General features: G+C 37.3%; 1 protein-coding gene across 1 annotated transcript in view; it reads left to right on the plus strand.

Moving 5' to 3' along the window:
- wnt6b (wingless-type MMTV integration site family, member 6b) overlaps window positions 1-16,382 on the plus strand; it is a gene marked incomplete at both ends in the record, with an annotated part of 28,195 nt that extends 11,813 nt beyond the window's left edge. The window contains 3 exons of the mRNA XM_079254845.1: window positions 3,303-3,523; window positions 14,143-14,447; window positions 15,921-16,382. Coding sequence (XP_079110971.1) covers window positions 3,303-3,523; window positions 14,143-14,447; window positions 15,921-16,382 — 988 coding nt within the window. The remainder of the gene's footprint in view (window positions 1-3,302; window positions 3,524-14,142; window positions 14,448-15,920) is intronic.
- Window positions 16,383-16,700: the final 318 nt, after the last annotated feature.

A 16,700-nucleotide genomic window follows, 5' to 3' on the forward strand; every position in this document is an offset into this window, starting at 1 on the left:
GTCCCCGCAGTACACAGACAAACATGTTTAGCTTTCAAGCTGCACTTCTGCACGTAAATTTGTCAACACATAATTTTCTTTTATCCATCTAGGTTTCCGGTTTACATGTTATAATGGTGGATTATGTAGGATTTAGATGGATTTAATACCATTAAAAATGGAAATAACTATAATCCATGCTGTCTACATTGCTCATGATATGTTTTATGTCTTAGTGTTTATTTGATCAGTTTGTCCATAACACAACTTATAAAGAAGCAGTTTGTCTGTTTTTTGTTTTCTGCTGATATCATATCAGTGGCTTTATTAGTACAAAAATAGATTTTGATTTTCTATTTTCTATTACAGGAATCGAGCAGCTACAGTAAGTGTACATGCATGTGTGTCTGCGTGTGCACACTGACACACACACACACAGGTCTTGTTGAGAATCAAGATCGCCTAGGGAGAGGACTGGTGAGAGTGTTTGCTCTGCTTCTTAAAACAAACTATCCAGACAGATGAATGATATCAGGAGGTGTGATTAACAGGGACAAGGCTGAATGAAAAACTGAGGTAGCCCTTTACTCACCCCCACTTTCTCCTTCCCTCCGTGTTTCATGCTGAAACCTAAAGCACTGGATCCATTGGGCTTACATATAAGTATTATGGGGGTGTGATATGAACTAAATGACATGAGGCTGTTTGAAAACCTGTCTCGTACATACACTGAATCAGAAGTGCACAGAGGATGAGTCGGTGACAGTTTTGGGATTGAGAGTGGAAGTAAAGTCATCATGTACAGCCACTTTCCTGATATGCTATTGAATGTCCACAGATGCTGGCAATGCTTTAACATAGTAAAGCCATGGCTCGTTTTCTCCATTAAGAGTTAGCATAAACTATTTACCCATATTATATACACTCATCTGTCAAAGCTGTTTAGGAGGTCCAGCGCTGTATTTATCAAATGAATGATATATAAATATTTTAACATTTCAAATATTTAAATTACACGAGGCAAGCCTGATTCATTTTAGCCCAACATAAATCAGTCTTACATTGGTGTGAGGTGATATTCACGTTGTTGACTGCAGTTGGCCTATGAGCAAAAATATAACGCCAACCAATGACAGTGGTTGGTATCTATCTGGTTTGTCCCACTTGTCCTGCACTAACTTAGTCTTAAAACTGATTACATGCTATGTTATCAATAAAAAAAGCCATAATGAAGACATGTACATTTATATATATATATATATATATATATATATACATATATATATATGTATATATATATATATATATATATATATATATATATATATATATATATATATATATATATATATATATATATATATATATATATATGTATGTATGTACACTGATCAAAAGAATAAAGGGAATATTTAAACAACACAATGTAACTCCAAGTCAACCACACTTCAGTGAAATCAAACGGTCCACTTAGGAAGCAACATTGATTGACAATCAATTCCACATGTTGTTGCAAATGAATGCAAATGTTAGACAACAGGTGGAAATTATAGGCAATTGGTCAGACACACCCAATAAAGGAGTAGTTCTGCAGGTGGTGACCACAGTCCACTTCTCTGTTCCGATGCTTTCTGGCTGATGTTTTGGTAACTTTTGAATGCTGGCGGTGCTTTCACTGTAGTGGTAGCATAAGACGGAGTCTACAACCCACACAAGTGGCTCAGATAGTGCAGCTCATCCAGGATGGTACATCAATGCGAGCTGTGGCAAGAAGGTTTGCTGGGTCTGTCAGCATAATGTCGAGAGCATGGAGGCGCTACCAGGAGACAGGCCAGTACATCAGGAGACGTGAGGGAGGCCATGGGAGGGCAACAACCCAGCAGCAGAATTACTACCTCCTTCTTTGTGCAAGGAGGAACAGGAGGAGCACTGCCAGAGCCCTGCAAAATGAGCTCCAGCAGGCCACAAATAAGCATGTGTCTGCTCCAACAGTCAGAAACAGACTCCATGAGGGTGGTATGAGGGCCTGACGTCCACAGATGGGGGTTGTGCTTACATCCCAACAAAGTGCAGGATGTTTGGCATTTGCCAGAGAACACCAAGATTGGCCAATTCGCCACTGGCACCCTGTGCTCTTCACAGATGAAAGCAGGTTCACACAGCACATGTGAAAGACATGACAGGGTCTGCCTACAAATTCCTCCAGTATGACCGGTTTGGTAGTGGGTCAGTAATGGTGTGGGGTGGCATTTCTTTGGAGGGCCGCACAGCCCTCCATGTGCTCGCCAGGGGTAGCCTGACTGCCATTAGTTGGCGGATGCTTTAGTCCAGGTCTGGGAGGAGATCCCTCAGGAGAACATCTGCCGCCTCATCAGGAGCATGCCCAGGCGTTGTAGGGAGGTCATACAGGCACATGGAGGCCACACACACTACTGAGCTTCATTTTGACTTGTTTAAAGGACATTACATCAAAGTTGGATCAGCCTGTAGTGTGTTTTTCCACTTTAATTTTGTGAATAACTCCAAATCTCCATGGGTTGATACATTTGATTTTCATTGAGAATTTTTGTGTGATTTTGTTGTCAGCTCATTCAGCTATGGAAAGAAGTATTTAATAAAAATATTTCATTCATTCAGATCTACTATGTGTTACTTTAGTGTTACTTTTATTTTTTGAGCAGTGTGAACGAATGAATGAATCAGTTTGTTCTTATGCAGAGTTCAAAATCATTGTCAGAAAGCTTTAACAAAAAGTTCAGCAATGATTTCAATGCAAAATAAAATAATGAAATGCATGTTTTTCTGTTTGATTAAAGGGAAAACGGGGGGAAGATTGAAGGAGAACAGATTTTAGGGGTGTGTGAGGTTTTAGGTTTATTACTGCCAAAACATTAAGAGAAAAGCTTCCTAATCAGGAAATCTAGTCTACTTTTTGGTTTACCAAAATCAACTTAAGCAACATTAAGATAAACCATTAAATGTCTTTTGCTTGAGGGGCTTCCAAATATATGACTTCCAACTCTGTAAGGACCACACAGCTCTTTCCAGTGCAGTTCAACAGCAAAATACAGACTTGTTACTCTGACGTCAGAGCTAAGATGCCTCTGGGAAACTGTGCTCTGTTGTCTCCCACGTGCCTGTTGAACAAGCACATTGTCGCCACAGCTCAGATGTGGTGGGCAGAGCTGGCAGGCTCAATTGCCAAACAGACAATCTTAGCTTGCTTTGGTTTTTGGCAGGGACTGATTGCAGTGTGAACTTTCCTTTGTTGACATGTTGCTCAGAGATTGACCTCTTTCCTAACCTGGTTTAAATTTTCGCAGGGCTGTGGGCAGTCCTCTGGTCATGGACCCCAACAGCATTTGCAGGAAAGCGAAACGCCTGGCAGGGAAGCAAGCTGAGCTGTGCCAGACCCAACCGGAGATTGTCAGCGAGGTGGCCAAAGGAGCCAGACTGGGTGTCAGGGAGTGCCAGTACCAGTTCAGGTACCGCCGATGGAACTGCACCAGTCACAACAAATACTTTGGCAAAATACTTCAGCAAGGTGAGTCACTTTTGCTTATGTACTGATAGCCTTTGTGTATAATTTTGTCCTGTCTTTTTCTGTATTAAAATATATGAAGTTATTCCTCTTTGAAGTAACAGTATTCTTATTTAGTTTTTTTGTGGATTTGATGAGAATACAGCTGTAAGTTGTGTGTCTACAGTACATCTCAGATATAAGCTACAGTAAGTAGTCAATTAAAGTAGCTTAGCACAAAGGCCAAAAGTATAAGCAAAAGGTACCAAACTGTAAATAGTTGTGCAGAAGCATTTTTTTTTTGTTTGTTTTGTTTAGTCAAAACATTCAAATTTAGTAAAATCTAACAGGTTTGTAATGGGATTCTTTGTGACACAGCTTTCTGTTTCCCTTCTTACAGACTTTATATTATAGCAACTCTATCACTTCCTGCCTATTCAACATTACCTTTTTTTTTATTATTATTATCATTTTTAACATAAACATTCAACAATATCTATTAATCATCCCATTTTTACTCTGCTATTAGTTAAATATCCCTTTCTAAGTGGCAGTAGACACCTTTTTTGTCTTTTTTCCTTTTCTCTTATCGTGAGCAAATGTTGATTGACCCGTAAACAAAAAACACATGACCGAGTTGCCAATTTGATTGATTGTCTACCATAGAGATTGTGCAGTTCTTTTCATCCTCAATAGAAATTCTTCCAATTAAGTGCAATTCCCACTTTGTGGTACTGAGGAAGATAATAGTGACTTGGTTTGTAGCTGTTATGGCCTTTCTCTGATAGCTGAAATGGTAAGCAGTGAAACTACCAGTAAGAGTGCAAGAAAACTTTGTTACACTGAAACCTATAGGTGAATTGCAAAGCTTCTCATTCATGGGCATTTATTTGGTCTACAGTGAATTGGTGACATTAGAATAACTATGACTATTTTGATTCCATGTTTTCTTAATCTGGCATCTTGTTTCTCTTAATAAAAAAAACAAAAACATCCAGTATATGTGCAAGTGGTGCAGGAAGTTGCTTATAAATTTAGAGCTCCATCTGTTTTGCCCACAGAGAAGAACAATCGAAGACAGTCGTAGGATAAAAAATGTATGTAACACAGGGCACACGGCCAAGCAGACATGACACATCAGATTTGCTTGAAGATTTGCAGCTTGTTTATTTTTTGCCTGATTGTTTTGAGGCATGCATTGCTGGTAAATGCATTGAAAGCAGTCCAGTAGTTAGAACAGTAGTTTACAAGGTAATTGTCATATAAAATAAACTGTATTATAAAAATCATAGCAGTTGTTTGGATTTGGTCAGCTGTTAAAATAAATTCAAACAATACCTTCTAACTATGTCAAGTTCTATAGATTTATTACATTTTTAACTTGATATTTGTAGACATAGACCGACACAATATCCCTTGCCTTCTCCATTAATTCTCCCGAAATCTTTTTAAGTTTAAGCTTTTGTAAACACATGACAAAAATGTCACTTCTAATTTTTCAGCCATCAGTATCTTGGGAGTGCAGTCGATGTCCTTACGTCAACGTGAGGTCAGAACAGACAAGGGCGGCTGTTGTATTATAGACTACACATATTCACACTTGACTGACTCTCCTCTTCATCAGATTGGGTGCACTTGAAATGATTAGCCAAGATTGCATTTTCTCTTAGCATCTCTCTTAAGATCTCTGAGCATCTTTACTCAGACTCTTTGAAGTCTGTAATATAAGTGACATTGGGTCATTGCTGGGTCTGCTGCAATTACTGTGTTGGCTTTGCTCTTGTGTGGTTACATTCTTAGAGAGCTACTTGTCTGTTCTTTGCCAGACCTTGCCAATGACCGTCTTTGTGTTTAGTTAACAAACAAGCTACATTTAATATTAATTCAGGCAGCTCAACAGTGGACCAAATATGTTGTATACGCTTTTTCTGTTCTCACTTATGTATTATGTCAAACCCTACTGACACTTCACATGTTTTTCTTTATTGACTTGATATTTTTTTTTAATAATTTGCTCAAAGCTTTATCATTTATATTGAACCTGCAAGTATTCCTCAAATGGCAATATGAACCCTTAGTTAAGGAAACTACTTAGAATGCAGTGTAGCAGTTGTGTTTATTTTTTTATTACCTGTAACACATCTATAAATCAGTACACAAAGGTTTTTCACAAAAGAACATGGATGTGTGTAAAGCAAGGGCAACATTTGTGTAAAAAAAAAAAAAAAACACACTTCGTAACCCATGTAATGGTTTCAAGACATTGTTCATGTAACTAAATTGTTATTATCAAAAAGAAAAAAGGAAATAAGCAAAGGTTGACCAAATGAATAAATTCTGGCCTATCCGGATGTGCTCTTTTGCTCTGAAGCTTCCACTCTTAATTACCTGGATCTGGTCTTAATGGGTGTTTATCATAGACTAGTACCAGTAAATGTAAAAAAAAAAAAAAAAAAAAAAAAAAAAAAATTCTGTACTTACCATCTCAAAGTTGTTTACTTAACTTTGTTCACATATATTTAGAGATTTTGTGAAAATAAGCTGTTAGATGATTTTTTTGATCACTCAAGCTTTTTTTTAGCAGATAATGAAAGAAGACTTTTTTTTTTTTTCTTTTTTTTTTTTAAGCTTTAAGCCCATAAAACAGTTTTGTGAATGATAAAAAAAAAATGCCTGTAGTGTTGTTGAATTTGACCTAACTCCTGATGGTTTCTTTGTTGCTCCAGTTGAAACTACTGTTCTAATATAAAAATGACAGAAAATAAAATGTGTTAGTCTGAGATGGTGGTTTGTTAACTGCACTTTTATTGTTGTTTATGTCATTTAGGCAATTTGTTCTTCACTTATTGTTAGGAGACCGAAATGTAAATCAACATTTAATGAAAACAAAGAACATCTTGTTGTTAAATTCGATTCTCCACTGATCTATTTTTTTTTTTTTTTTTTTTTTTTTTAGAATCTTTTCTTATATCTCATTTTATTTTATTGTTAAATAAATGTTTGTGACTAAAACCATTTTAAGTCAGTCCCTATGAGCATCATTGGACTTCGTGTGCCATAACTAAATCATTTTAGTTACCATTTAAAGACTCACAATGTAACTTTTGGGCTTTAAAACTGAGTTTTTGACTTGTTTAATGGCACTGTGGCAACATCGTTGTCCATCAAAAATGGTTTTGAGTTTCAGATATTTTCTTTAGTTTGGGTATCTATTTTAAACTTTTAGGATTGCAGCAACCCTAATTTGATTTTAGGAGAACTTGCTGATGGTGTATTGTTTTTGGTAAAACTTTACTGGGGGTATTTGTTTGGATTTTCCAGGTTCATAATTAATATTGGCAAAATTGCACATGGTGAAATACTGCAAAGATGACCTTGTTCAATTGAGAAATTAGAAAGTTAACAACTCCCTAGTGCCAAGCTAAAATGGGCTAAAATTCACTATTTGGAGCATTTTCTTGTACTGTCCCAAAAAAATTTTGAGCTGTTTTAAACAGTATTAAAATTTAGGTGTCTACTAAAATGTAAGCCACAGATTACCCATAAAGACTTCAAACAACTCCACTGAAAGTAAAATGTCACTTTAATTGAACGCTTACAACAAGTTACCTGTTTTGGTTTTGATAATAAATTACATTTCCAAAAATAACTACATCATAGTGTGTTTGTGAACAGGTGATGCAAGAGAAGTTTTATTTAGTTGCAAACACAGCCATACTTGTAGGGCTTTCTTGAGAAGAACCAACCTGACTTGCACCCCCAGATTTCTGCAAGAATGTATCTGAAGTGTTGAGCCAATCTTCCAACTGAAACCTTGCAGTGCTTTCTGTCGCAAAAGTTTCTCACTTTGTTACATGTTTAAAGCGACACAGCAGCAGTATGTCCACATCATGACAACATTCTGTTAGTTTACCACTTACATTTGGCAATCAAATGAAACTTGTAGCCAGCATATCTGTGTGTATTTCATACTTTAGATAATGCATTATAATGGATGCATCACATTTCCAGTTGTAGGATTAAATAAGTGCAGACATACCAATGTTCAAAGATGCAAATGTTTACTTTTTGACTTGTGTCTATCTGGCCAAGACAAAAAGTGTGAAATGTGGAAATACATGAGCTGTGGGTGTGTGTGTGTCAGTGTGTGTGAGGGTGTGTATATATGTATATGTAATAGGGGTTTTAGTTGATTTCACAACATAACTGAAACAGTGCCATTTCGGAGCTTTATTGCGAAAAGTGCAAATGAATAAATGAGCATGTTGACACAAGATCTTATTTTGCATCTGTTTTGAAAAATTCTTTCCTCTGGACTTGAACCTTTCACACACTGTGCTCTAAAACAAGGTCAAATTTCTGCTTTCTTGTCAATAATTGGCGGTTATTATCCTTATTTCCTTGATCTGGGCTGTGTTTAAATAACATAAAGACCCTGAAGCAGTCTTGACTCGCAGTGTGAGCCAACCGGTACACATTGATGCAGGTAATCGCAGAATGGAAGTTGCGGTTCTTTTTGTAAAGTAACAATAGATTGTCTGTTTGTGTGCAAGTCTGCAAAGTAGAATAAACAAAAACCTGCCTGGGGCTGTCCAGTGGTTGCACACACACAAACACACACATACACACAGTCAAGACAAGGATTTCACAATTTTCTTATTACCCAGCTGAATCTGTGCGTAATTAGAGCTTATCTAAAATATGGACAACACAAGTAGGTCTTTACATGCTCTCTTTCTGTCAACAGCATTATGAGCCAATGATTGACAAGAAAGTGCTTCAAAATAAAAATAAAAAGTCAAGAGATATGCTCTAATGCACCTGACTCTTGATTTGCAAGTCATGTGCTTTATTTTTGCTGTACTTTACACACTTTATATCTCAATTTCTTCATTAAAAATGAAGTAAAATATATTTTGTACTTTGAGAACAAGATAATTAAAAAGGCTCTTCCCATATTGTCCCTCTGGTTAGTGAAGGTGTTTTCACAGAAGTTTAAGAACAGAGCTGCAGCTCTGAGAGGCTGCATACTCTTCTGGTTTTATATTCTTTTAGCCCTTTGCTTTCCACAGGGCACAGCTGTATTGTTGTAGGCATTCAAAAGTATTATTGCGCTTTTGTCCAAAGACATGAGGTACTGATAAAAAACACAATCAGACAGTAATCAAGGAGCCTCATCTGTCAATGTTGATATATTGTAAACAAAGATTTTCCACGGGGCACCCCCTTTTCAGCTAAGGATGCATCTATTGCACTTGCAAATGTGAACAACTTTTGCAGAGAGAAACTGGGCCAAATCATCTGCAGAAAATCTCTAACAAAGAGAAAGTCTCTCACAACAGCTACACAGAGCACTCCTCCAGTTGTTCCAGTCTTGAACCAACTGAAGTGACATTGCTGGGATGCAAAAATATTGGAAGTTTGATGGAGTTTTCTCCTACTATTCTCTATTTTGATTATTTCTCTGTTGGATTTTATCATGCAAAATAAAAAAAGAAAATCATTTGAGTTCACAGTCTGAAAGAAGCCTAAGTACATTTAATGATTTGCAGAAGGTAAACCCTTAACTCTTAAATTTGCATGTTTTTTCTCAGTCTGGGATTTATTTATTTATTTTTTTCATATGACAGACTGCAAACATTATGTATTTCAGCTAACTCATAGGCTAACGCAATGTCTGTAGGTCTCTTGTGTTCTAAATCACTTCGATATTTATGCATGACAAAACCGTAAGCATAGTATAGTTCAGTAGAACTGCTGTCCATCACTGACTTGGCCAACACCTATCCCACACAAGTTTTAATCATTCAAATATGACTAATTTATTAGTAAATGAAGGGGTTCATGTATTCTGGATGTATTTTAGTCCTTGACAGCTCGCACTGCTGACTGTCGTGCATGTGCAACTACCAAATGTACTTGATGTAAGGACCATTTGCTGCAGGTGTCACCAAATCACACCAAAGTATGTAATTCCTGTATATTCATACACAAGTATTGTTGTTGTTTTTCTTGTTTTGTAAACCATTGCTTAACAGTAAGGCCATTGTCTGAGCTTTAAGATACCCGATCATTCCTGCTGTTGTCTAAATTTTAAAAAGTGATTAAATAGATATGTGCTAAATGCTGCAGAGGGAATTGGAAGCAGACATAGACAGGCCCAGACACCCACCATGGCAGAGAATTTGTTTGGAATTCATGTCTGCAAGGAAAATGGGAACAGGGTGCCTCAAATCATCAGAATTTTGATACCTTTTTTTTTCTTTTTTTTTTACACTTTCCTCTTTATCCTCTTTCACCTTCAACCCTTTGCTTTTTTCATTTCCACTCACTATGATGTTTGTCAAAAAAGAAAGTAAGTGAAAGTTTAAGAAAAAAATTGACAAAAAATATTTTCTTAAAATAAAACAACCACTTGCAGATTTTTTTTGGAAGAGGACATCAGGGCACTTGAGGACATGTTTTTATTATTATTATTTTGCTTGGTTATTGTTTATTTTGGTTTTGCTCTGTTGGACAAAGCTTTGGTCACCACTGCCATATTGTCCTTAAAATAATCAATGTGTCATAATTCGAGTATATTGTAGCTTCTGATAACGTTTGGTTTACTTGAACTGTAATAAAGACATATAGCTGTGTGTCATGCACACAATACCAGTCCAACATTTGGATGCACTTTCTCATCAAATTTAAAGGGAAAGTGTGTCCAACTTTTTTTTAACAGGTACTGTATGTGTGTGCAGTTAATGTTCTGCCATTGACTAAATGCTGCCTGAATCAAGTTTAACTCCACTAAAAGGTAAACAAGGTAAAATCTCCACTTAAACAATAATTGAGGTGAAATGTTGTGAAATGTCAAATGCATGGTGTGTCACTTTCTTACACAATGACACACAGGCACACAAACATACAAATTTGTCTCCAGTGGAAATATCTCACGGTGTCAGGGTGTACAGCTGGTATTGATATCACGGCATGCTGGAGTGTGCGGGTTTTGTCACAGGCCACCCATTCTTTGTATGTGTGTTCTCATTCCTAATGAATCCCATTCACTGAATCATGTGATATGGACTTGGCAGTGTTGTTGGTGGTGACTGCACCTCACTGCCTTCCAACTCTTAGAAATGAAAGTCATTCACACACACACTCACTCAGACAATGGGTGGATAGGATTTCTTGAGCTTGAATTCTATCACATAGTTGTGATGTATTCCCTAAAAAGGAAAGAGGACTTGACACCCACTTAATTTTGCTTACCCCAACCACTTCTGGCCAAACCAATTACCACAAAGTTAAAAGAAGCTTTGTTTTTTACTGGAATATGACCTTTTTTGTTTTGTTATGGAAATTTGTTTTGGAAGACTTATCATCAGCCGAGGCCAAAGGTTCATTTATGTTCCCTTATGTGCGTCATAGGTATGCATTGTCATTTAACGCTGCCTTTTATACATCCATGCATAGCAATGAAATCAGTTCATCCATTAGTAAGCAGCGTTGAGTTCACGCCTGCATTCTGACACAAATTTCAGACATTGGTTGGTGACAGCCAGGCACCACTATAAAATTGTTTTCAACCACTAAACAAATTCACACAACTTTTCTTCAAAAACATTCACATTGCTACAGTTGTGGCACCTCATCATTACCTTTTTCTTCTTCCTCATGTTCCTCTTCTTCTCCTCTGGTTTGTTCCTTTGCTGGTGTCAGCTATACTACTCAATGCTCAACATTGTTGCCCTATTTGCTGATCTTCAAGGCCCCTAAAAACAAACTAATTATGTGAGTAAATGACGTAGGAGATAGACGAAAGTGTCTGTTCGACTGCCTAGCCATCTTCTGGGTTGAGTATAAATGGGCCTCAAGTCTAACCTTAAAACTTCAGCAGTCTCTTCATTTTATTTCAGCTTTAATTGGTCTATTACAGACTTAGTCCATTAAATCCAAATCTTTGTTGTCCAGCTATGACCCAATTATAACCCGATTTATCCAATTTGTGTTTATATCAGCAGGTTAATTAGAAACCAATGGATTGCATTGAATCTAGTCTTTGATTCTGTCCTCCATCCTGAGCATGCATGGGGCAGTAGGGACAATTTAACAGGAAATAACTCCCTTTTTATAAGGAAAACCTCGAGCAGATCCAGATACCGGAAGGGTGGCCATCTTCCTAGACCAAACCAACAAGCAAACATACACACATGCTTACAGAGTCTTTCAGCTTTATCCCAGCTGTATTCTGTTACATCATTTAGATTTCCAATTCATTGATTCATCATTAATTTATTTTATGCTTCCTAATCCTTAAAGGGGTGCTATTATGGTATTTTGAGTTTTCTGAGCTTTCTACAGTGTTACAGTGTTGAATCCTCATCAGACATGTGAACGGCACTGTTTTTTTTTCACCTAAACTCATGTTTGAGTTTGAGTTTGAGTTCCAGCACTCTCTCCGTTCGGTTTCCACGGTGACGAAAAACGCGTCGTTTTAGAGAGTTTTTTCTACTTCGAAATCCTTGTGACGTCCCGGGGGATAAGGTTCGGTGATTGGTTATCTTCTACTGGTTAACAAGGGCATGTACAAATACATCAGGCGGGGGGAAAACGTGGGATAAAGTTATTTCCAACGATGGCTGGTGAGTTTACCAAAGAGAAACATCCTGCTGCATTCGTTGCTGTGGGTTGCTGTATTCTACTTCGTTTTCAGGGTCTGATTCAGGTTCCAACATGTAGGGCTGTATGCTATGTGTTGACATTGTATTTTGTTTTTTTTATTGAGTTCATATTAGCCTAATCCTTCTGTTTATGAGATGTTACAATGATGGCGAAAGCAGGTGCGGTACGTGCTCCTGATGTAGTGCAGTGGCGGCAGGTGGGGCTTAATGCGGAAGAGTCTCAATCCACTCGTTTTGCCCACAGGCTGATCTGACAGCCTACGGAGAGGGTCAGTCTGAAGTAAATAAAGCGATTTGTGACAATAATTCAATCAATCCCAGCCCTTCTGGTCTCAGAAATAAAAATAAATTAGCCTGAAATGCACATAATAGTTCCACTTTAAGCAGGTGAGAGACAGGGTTCACTTTGGACAGGTCAACAGTCTGTTGGAGGGCCATCATAAAAAGAAAAAAGAATTATTCATAATTGCACTCGCACCCAGGGAAAATTTAAAGTGACAAATTAATCTAACATGTGTGTCTTTGGTTGGTGGGAGGAAGGTGAAGTACCCAGAGAGAACCCACTTCCCACTTAAGTTCTCCACAAGGAGAACATGTAAACTCCACATAGAAAGACCACTGTTTAAAACTCCCCACCTCAGGCTCAAACCACCTTCTTGCTGTGAGGTTGCGGTGCTGCTTCAATGTTTTCCTTGCCACATGACCATAGTAGCCTATCAGATTTCATTATGCTATGATGATGCTGCTAGTGAGGGTGATTACAATGCTGTGTGTTGAATTCTTACTGGTTTAATGCAAATACACATTATGTTTTATTACATAAGTATTATACTTTATTATATTCAATTGGAAAAAAAACGAAAATAATTGTATATTAGTAATCTCATCATTTTATAACTTGAGAAAGATTTATTTTAATTTTATTCTATTGATTTTGCTCATCAGTACATTATGTTATAATTTTATAATCATTACCGTCAAGTATTTATGTTCATGGTTTTCGTTAAATGGGGAAAATATATTGGTTATGATGAAAAGTGAAGTAACCTGATAGTATTAAATTGACAGGGATAATTTTGGGATCACCTATCCCTATTGTCAATTTCTAATTAATACTATAACTAAATACAAATTCAAAACATACATAACAGTACACATTGGATTCAAAACTAGTTAAAAAAGACAAATCACTTACAGATCAGAACTTGCTAATTTTAGCCCTGTAATGGAATAAATGACAACAGTCGAGTTGATGACGTGTTAACTTGAGGGTCAGAATGATGCCTTGGCCACTGGCGAGGACATAGAATAAATTTGCAGTTGTGCTTGGACATTCCTTCAGCCAGGAGTGCTAAGCTCTGCACCCAAAATAAGCTAGCAGCTGTGGTGTGTTCGAAAGTGCAAGTTTGTGTGTGTACATTAGAGAGAAACAGCTGTTCTTTCAGCACCACAAATCCTGTGACGTTTGAGATTGTATCTATGTACCAGGACCTAAAAAAGTGCTTTTATCCTTTTCCTTGAATTGGAGATGCTGCCTGACTGGACTTAAAATTAAATGTTCAGATGACTTGATGGATGTTTATTAGCATCTTTCACAAGTTTTACTTAAAAATTTATGCAAGTTGAAAACATGAATACCTGTTTTGTACTGTAAGAACTAGCATATTTGATTCCACAAAATGTTTCAGGTTAATGTGTGTGTTCATTGCTATCTGCTTACAGTTTTTTTTCCAGTCTATTACATAGTTCATTCTGTCAGGTTAGCTTGACCTGTTAGCCTTTTAGCTTGCTTTGCTAACTAAGCAGGCTTTTTGTTAGCCAGAAACAGTTATACTGTACAGTGTTTCATATTTGGTTATTAAAACCTGTAAACTGCTCAAATGGATTTCACTTGGTGCCACCAAAGTTCAAGTGAAGTGACTTTCTGCCCCTGTATTTGGTCACATTGTGTGTGTGTTGTCCCGCTTCTTGCAGATATACGAGAGACAGCATTCGTCTATGCCATCACAGCGGCGGGTGTAACGCATGCTGTGACCCAGGCCTGCAGTATGGGGGACCTTCTGCAGTGTGGCTGTGAAGCAACAAGAAACAGGGCGCCTCCAAGACCATTGTCATCCTCCTCATCTGGGGACGGGGTTAAGTGGGAGTGGGGAGGCTGTGGAGATGATGTGGAGTTTGGTTATGAAAAGTCAAAACAGTTCATGGACGCCAGGAGAAGAAGGGGCAAAAGCGATATCAGAACCCTTATTGACCTCCACAACAATGAGGCTGGCAGACTGGTAAGATACACTTTCCCAAGTTTTGTTTTACTTTTTCCATTATTAAAATTCTCAGTACGTTTTCCACCACATCAGCAAGCTTGATATAAAAAAACCAAACAGAAAAGCAGAAACAGTTTTTCTTGCTCTTTGGAATGTTCCTTCATTCCATGAACATGCAAACGAGAAAGACGTCGCCCCTAGCCATATTTGTGCAGTGCTGTAAGTTGATATTCTAACAAGAATCAGGTTTCTTAAACAAAAAAACAAGAACGTGCCACACATTTTGTTTATAAGCCTCCGAGGCAGGTAGCTTCTAACATTTCCACTGTCCTTGCAGAAGTTTAAACTTCTTTGTTGTCTGCATTAGTGCAAAATGAGTAATGGCTATGACAAACATTTTATTGAAAAAGTGGTAATAATTATGGACATAATTTCTTCTTGTCTCAGAAGAGTTTAATTTCTTTTTTTTTTTTTTTTTTTTTTTTTTTTTTTTTTTTTTTTTAGTGTGTTACCATCCAGTTGCAGAAATGTTGCACAAGAACCAGACACAGCTATTGAGTTTGTTTGCACTAGGGTCAAACAAAGGTAGAGAGGTACAGAAAGAAGATTTTTTGGGATGGAGTCCAATTGTAGCATTAGTGACAAACCATTTAAACATCAGTTAAAAAAAAAAAAAAAAAAGAGATCACACACATATTCCAAAGATAAAGATTGAGAAATAAACTTGTGATGTGTTTGGGTTTCTGTTTATGCACATGCATGCATGGGTGCTTGTACACACTCTTTGTGTGCACATATATATATACATATATATATATATATATATACATATATATATATATATATATATATATATATATATATATATATACATATATATATATATATATATATATATATATATATATATATATATATATATATATACATATATATATATATATATATATATATATATATATATATATACATATATATATATATAAAAAGACAGGTGTGCATGTGTTTTGTGTGTGTGTGTGTGTGTGTGTGTGTGTGAAAGGGATGGGTTAATTATGTGCAGTATAAGTGAATGATCTGTTGTCAAGGCTTGTTAGATGTAGGAAGGCCGGAGGCAACGTAGATGGAAAGGGGGGTTGGGTAAAAATTCCTTCGGAATAGCGTCTGCTTTTATCTCACCTATCTATCAGTGTTTGTGTGTGTGCTCGTGTGTGTGTGTGTGTGTGTGTGTGTGTGTGTGTGTGTGTGTGTGTGTGTGTGTGTATGATATGGTGGCTTTTGTCTGTGATATATTGAGAACACAATAATAAATTTTTCTTTAGTGAACTTGTCATTTGTCAAAAGCCTCTCTTCAGGGTATAAGTTAAAAGTTCTTTGTCTCTTTTTTTCTGTTTGATCAACCGTCTCTCTTTCTGTTTTTTTTTTCTTCACCTGTTTGCCCTCCATAACCTCTCTATCCCCCCCCCCCCCTTCTACACTTTCCCCTGCTAGGCAGTGAAACTCTACATGCGGACTGAATGCAAGTGCCACGGACTGTCGGGCTCATGCACTTTGCGCACGTGCTGGAAGAAAATGCCTCATTTTCGTGAGGTGGGCGACCGCCTGCTGGAGCGTTTCAACGGCGCATCCAAAGTGATGGGTGGTAACGATGGGAAGACCTTGATCCCCGTTGGCCAAAATATTAAGCCACCGGATAAGCAAGATCTGATCTACTCAGATGAGTCTCCAGATTTTTGCCTGGCAAATCGAAAAACAGGTTCACTGGGAACGCGGGGGCGCACGTGCAACAGCACAGCCATGGACATCAGCGGCTGTGATTTGCTGTGCTGCGAGCGAGGTTACCGAGAGGAAACGGTCGTGTTTGAGGAGAACTGCTTGTGCCGTTTCCATTGGTGTTGTGTTGTGCAGTGCAAGAAGTGTTTGGTGCGAAAACAGCTGAGTCTGTGTCACTGATAGACTGAGCCAAAGAGTAGTCAAATTACCATCACTTTAACTACTTCTGATACTATTTAGGTTCTTGCTTTAGTCTGAGTGGTGTGAACGAAGGACAGGATTTAGACTTTCATGTTGATATTTTTTGTTTAAGTTGTTTCTTTTCTTTTTTTTTTTTTTTTTACAGGTAGTTAATACCCCCAAAACCTTTATTTTAAACAATATTGTTTGATTCCTAAGAGTTTTGAACAGATAGCCAAATATGTTCCTTCTCTGAACTACCTATTTTTTCTTTCTTATTTTTTGACAAAGGACCAAAGAATGTTTGGTTATATTAAA

Source organism: Telmatherina bonti (assembly GCF_933228915.1).
Source record: "Telmatherina bonti genome assembly, chromosome: 15".
Classification (NCBI taxonomy): domain Eukaryota; kingdom Metazoa; phylum Chordata; class Actinopteri; order Atheriniformes; family Telmatherinidae; genus Telmatherina; species Telmatherina bonti.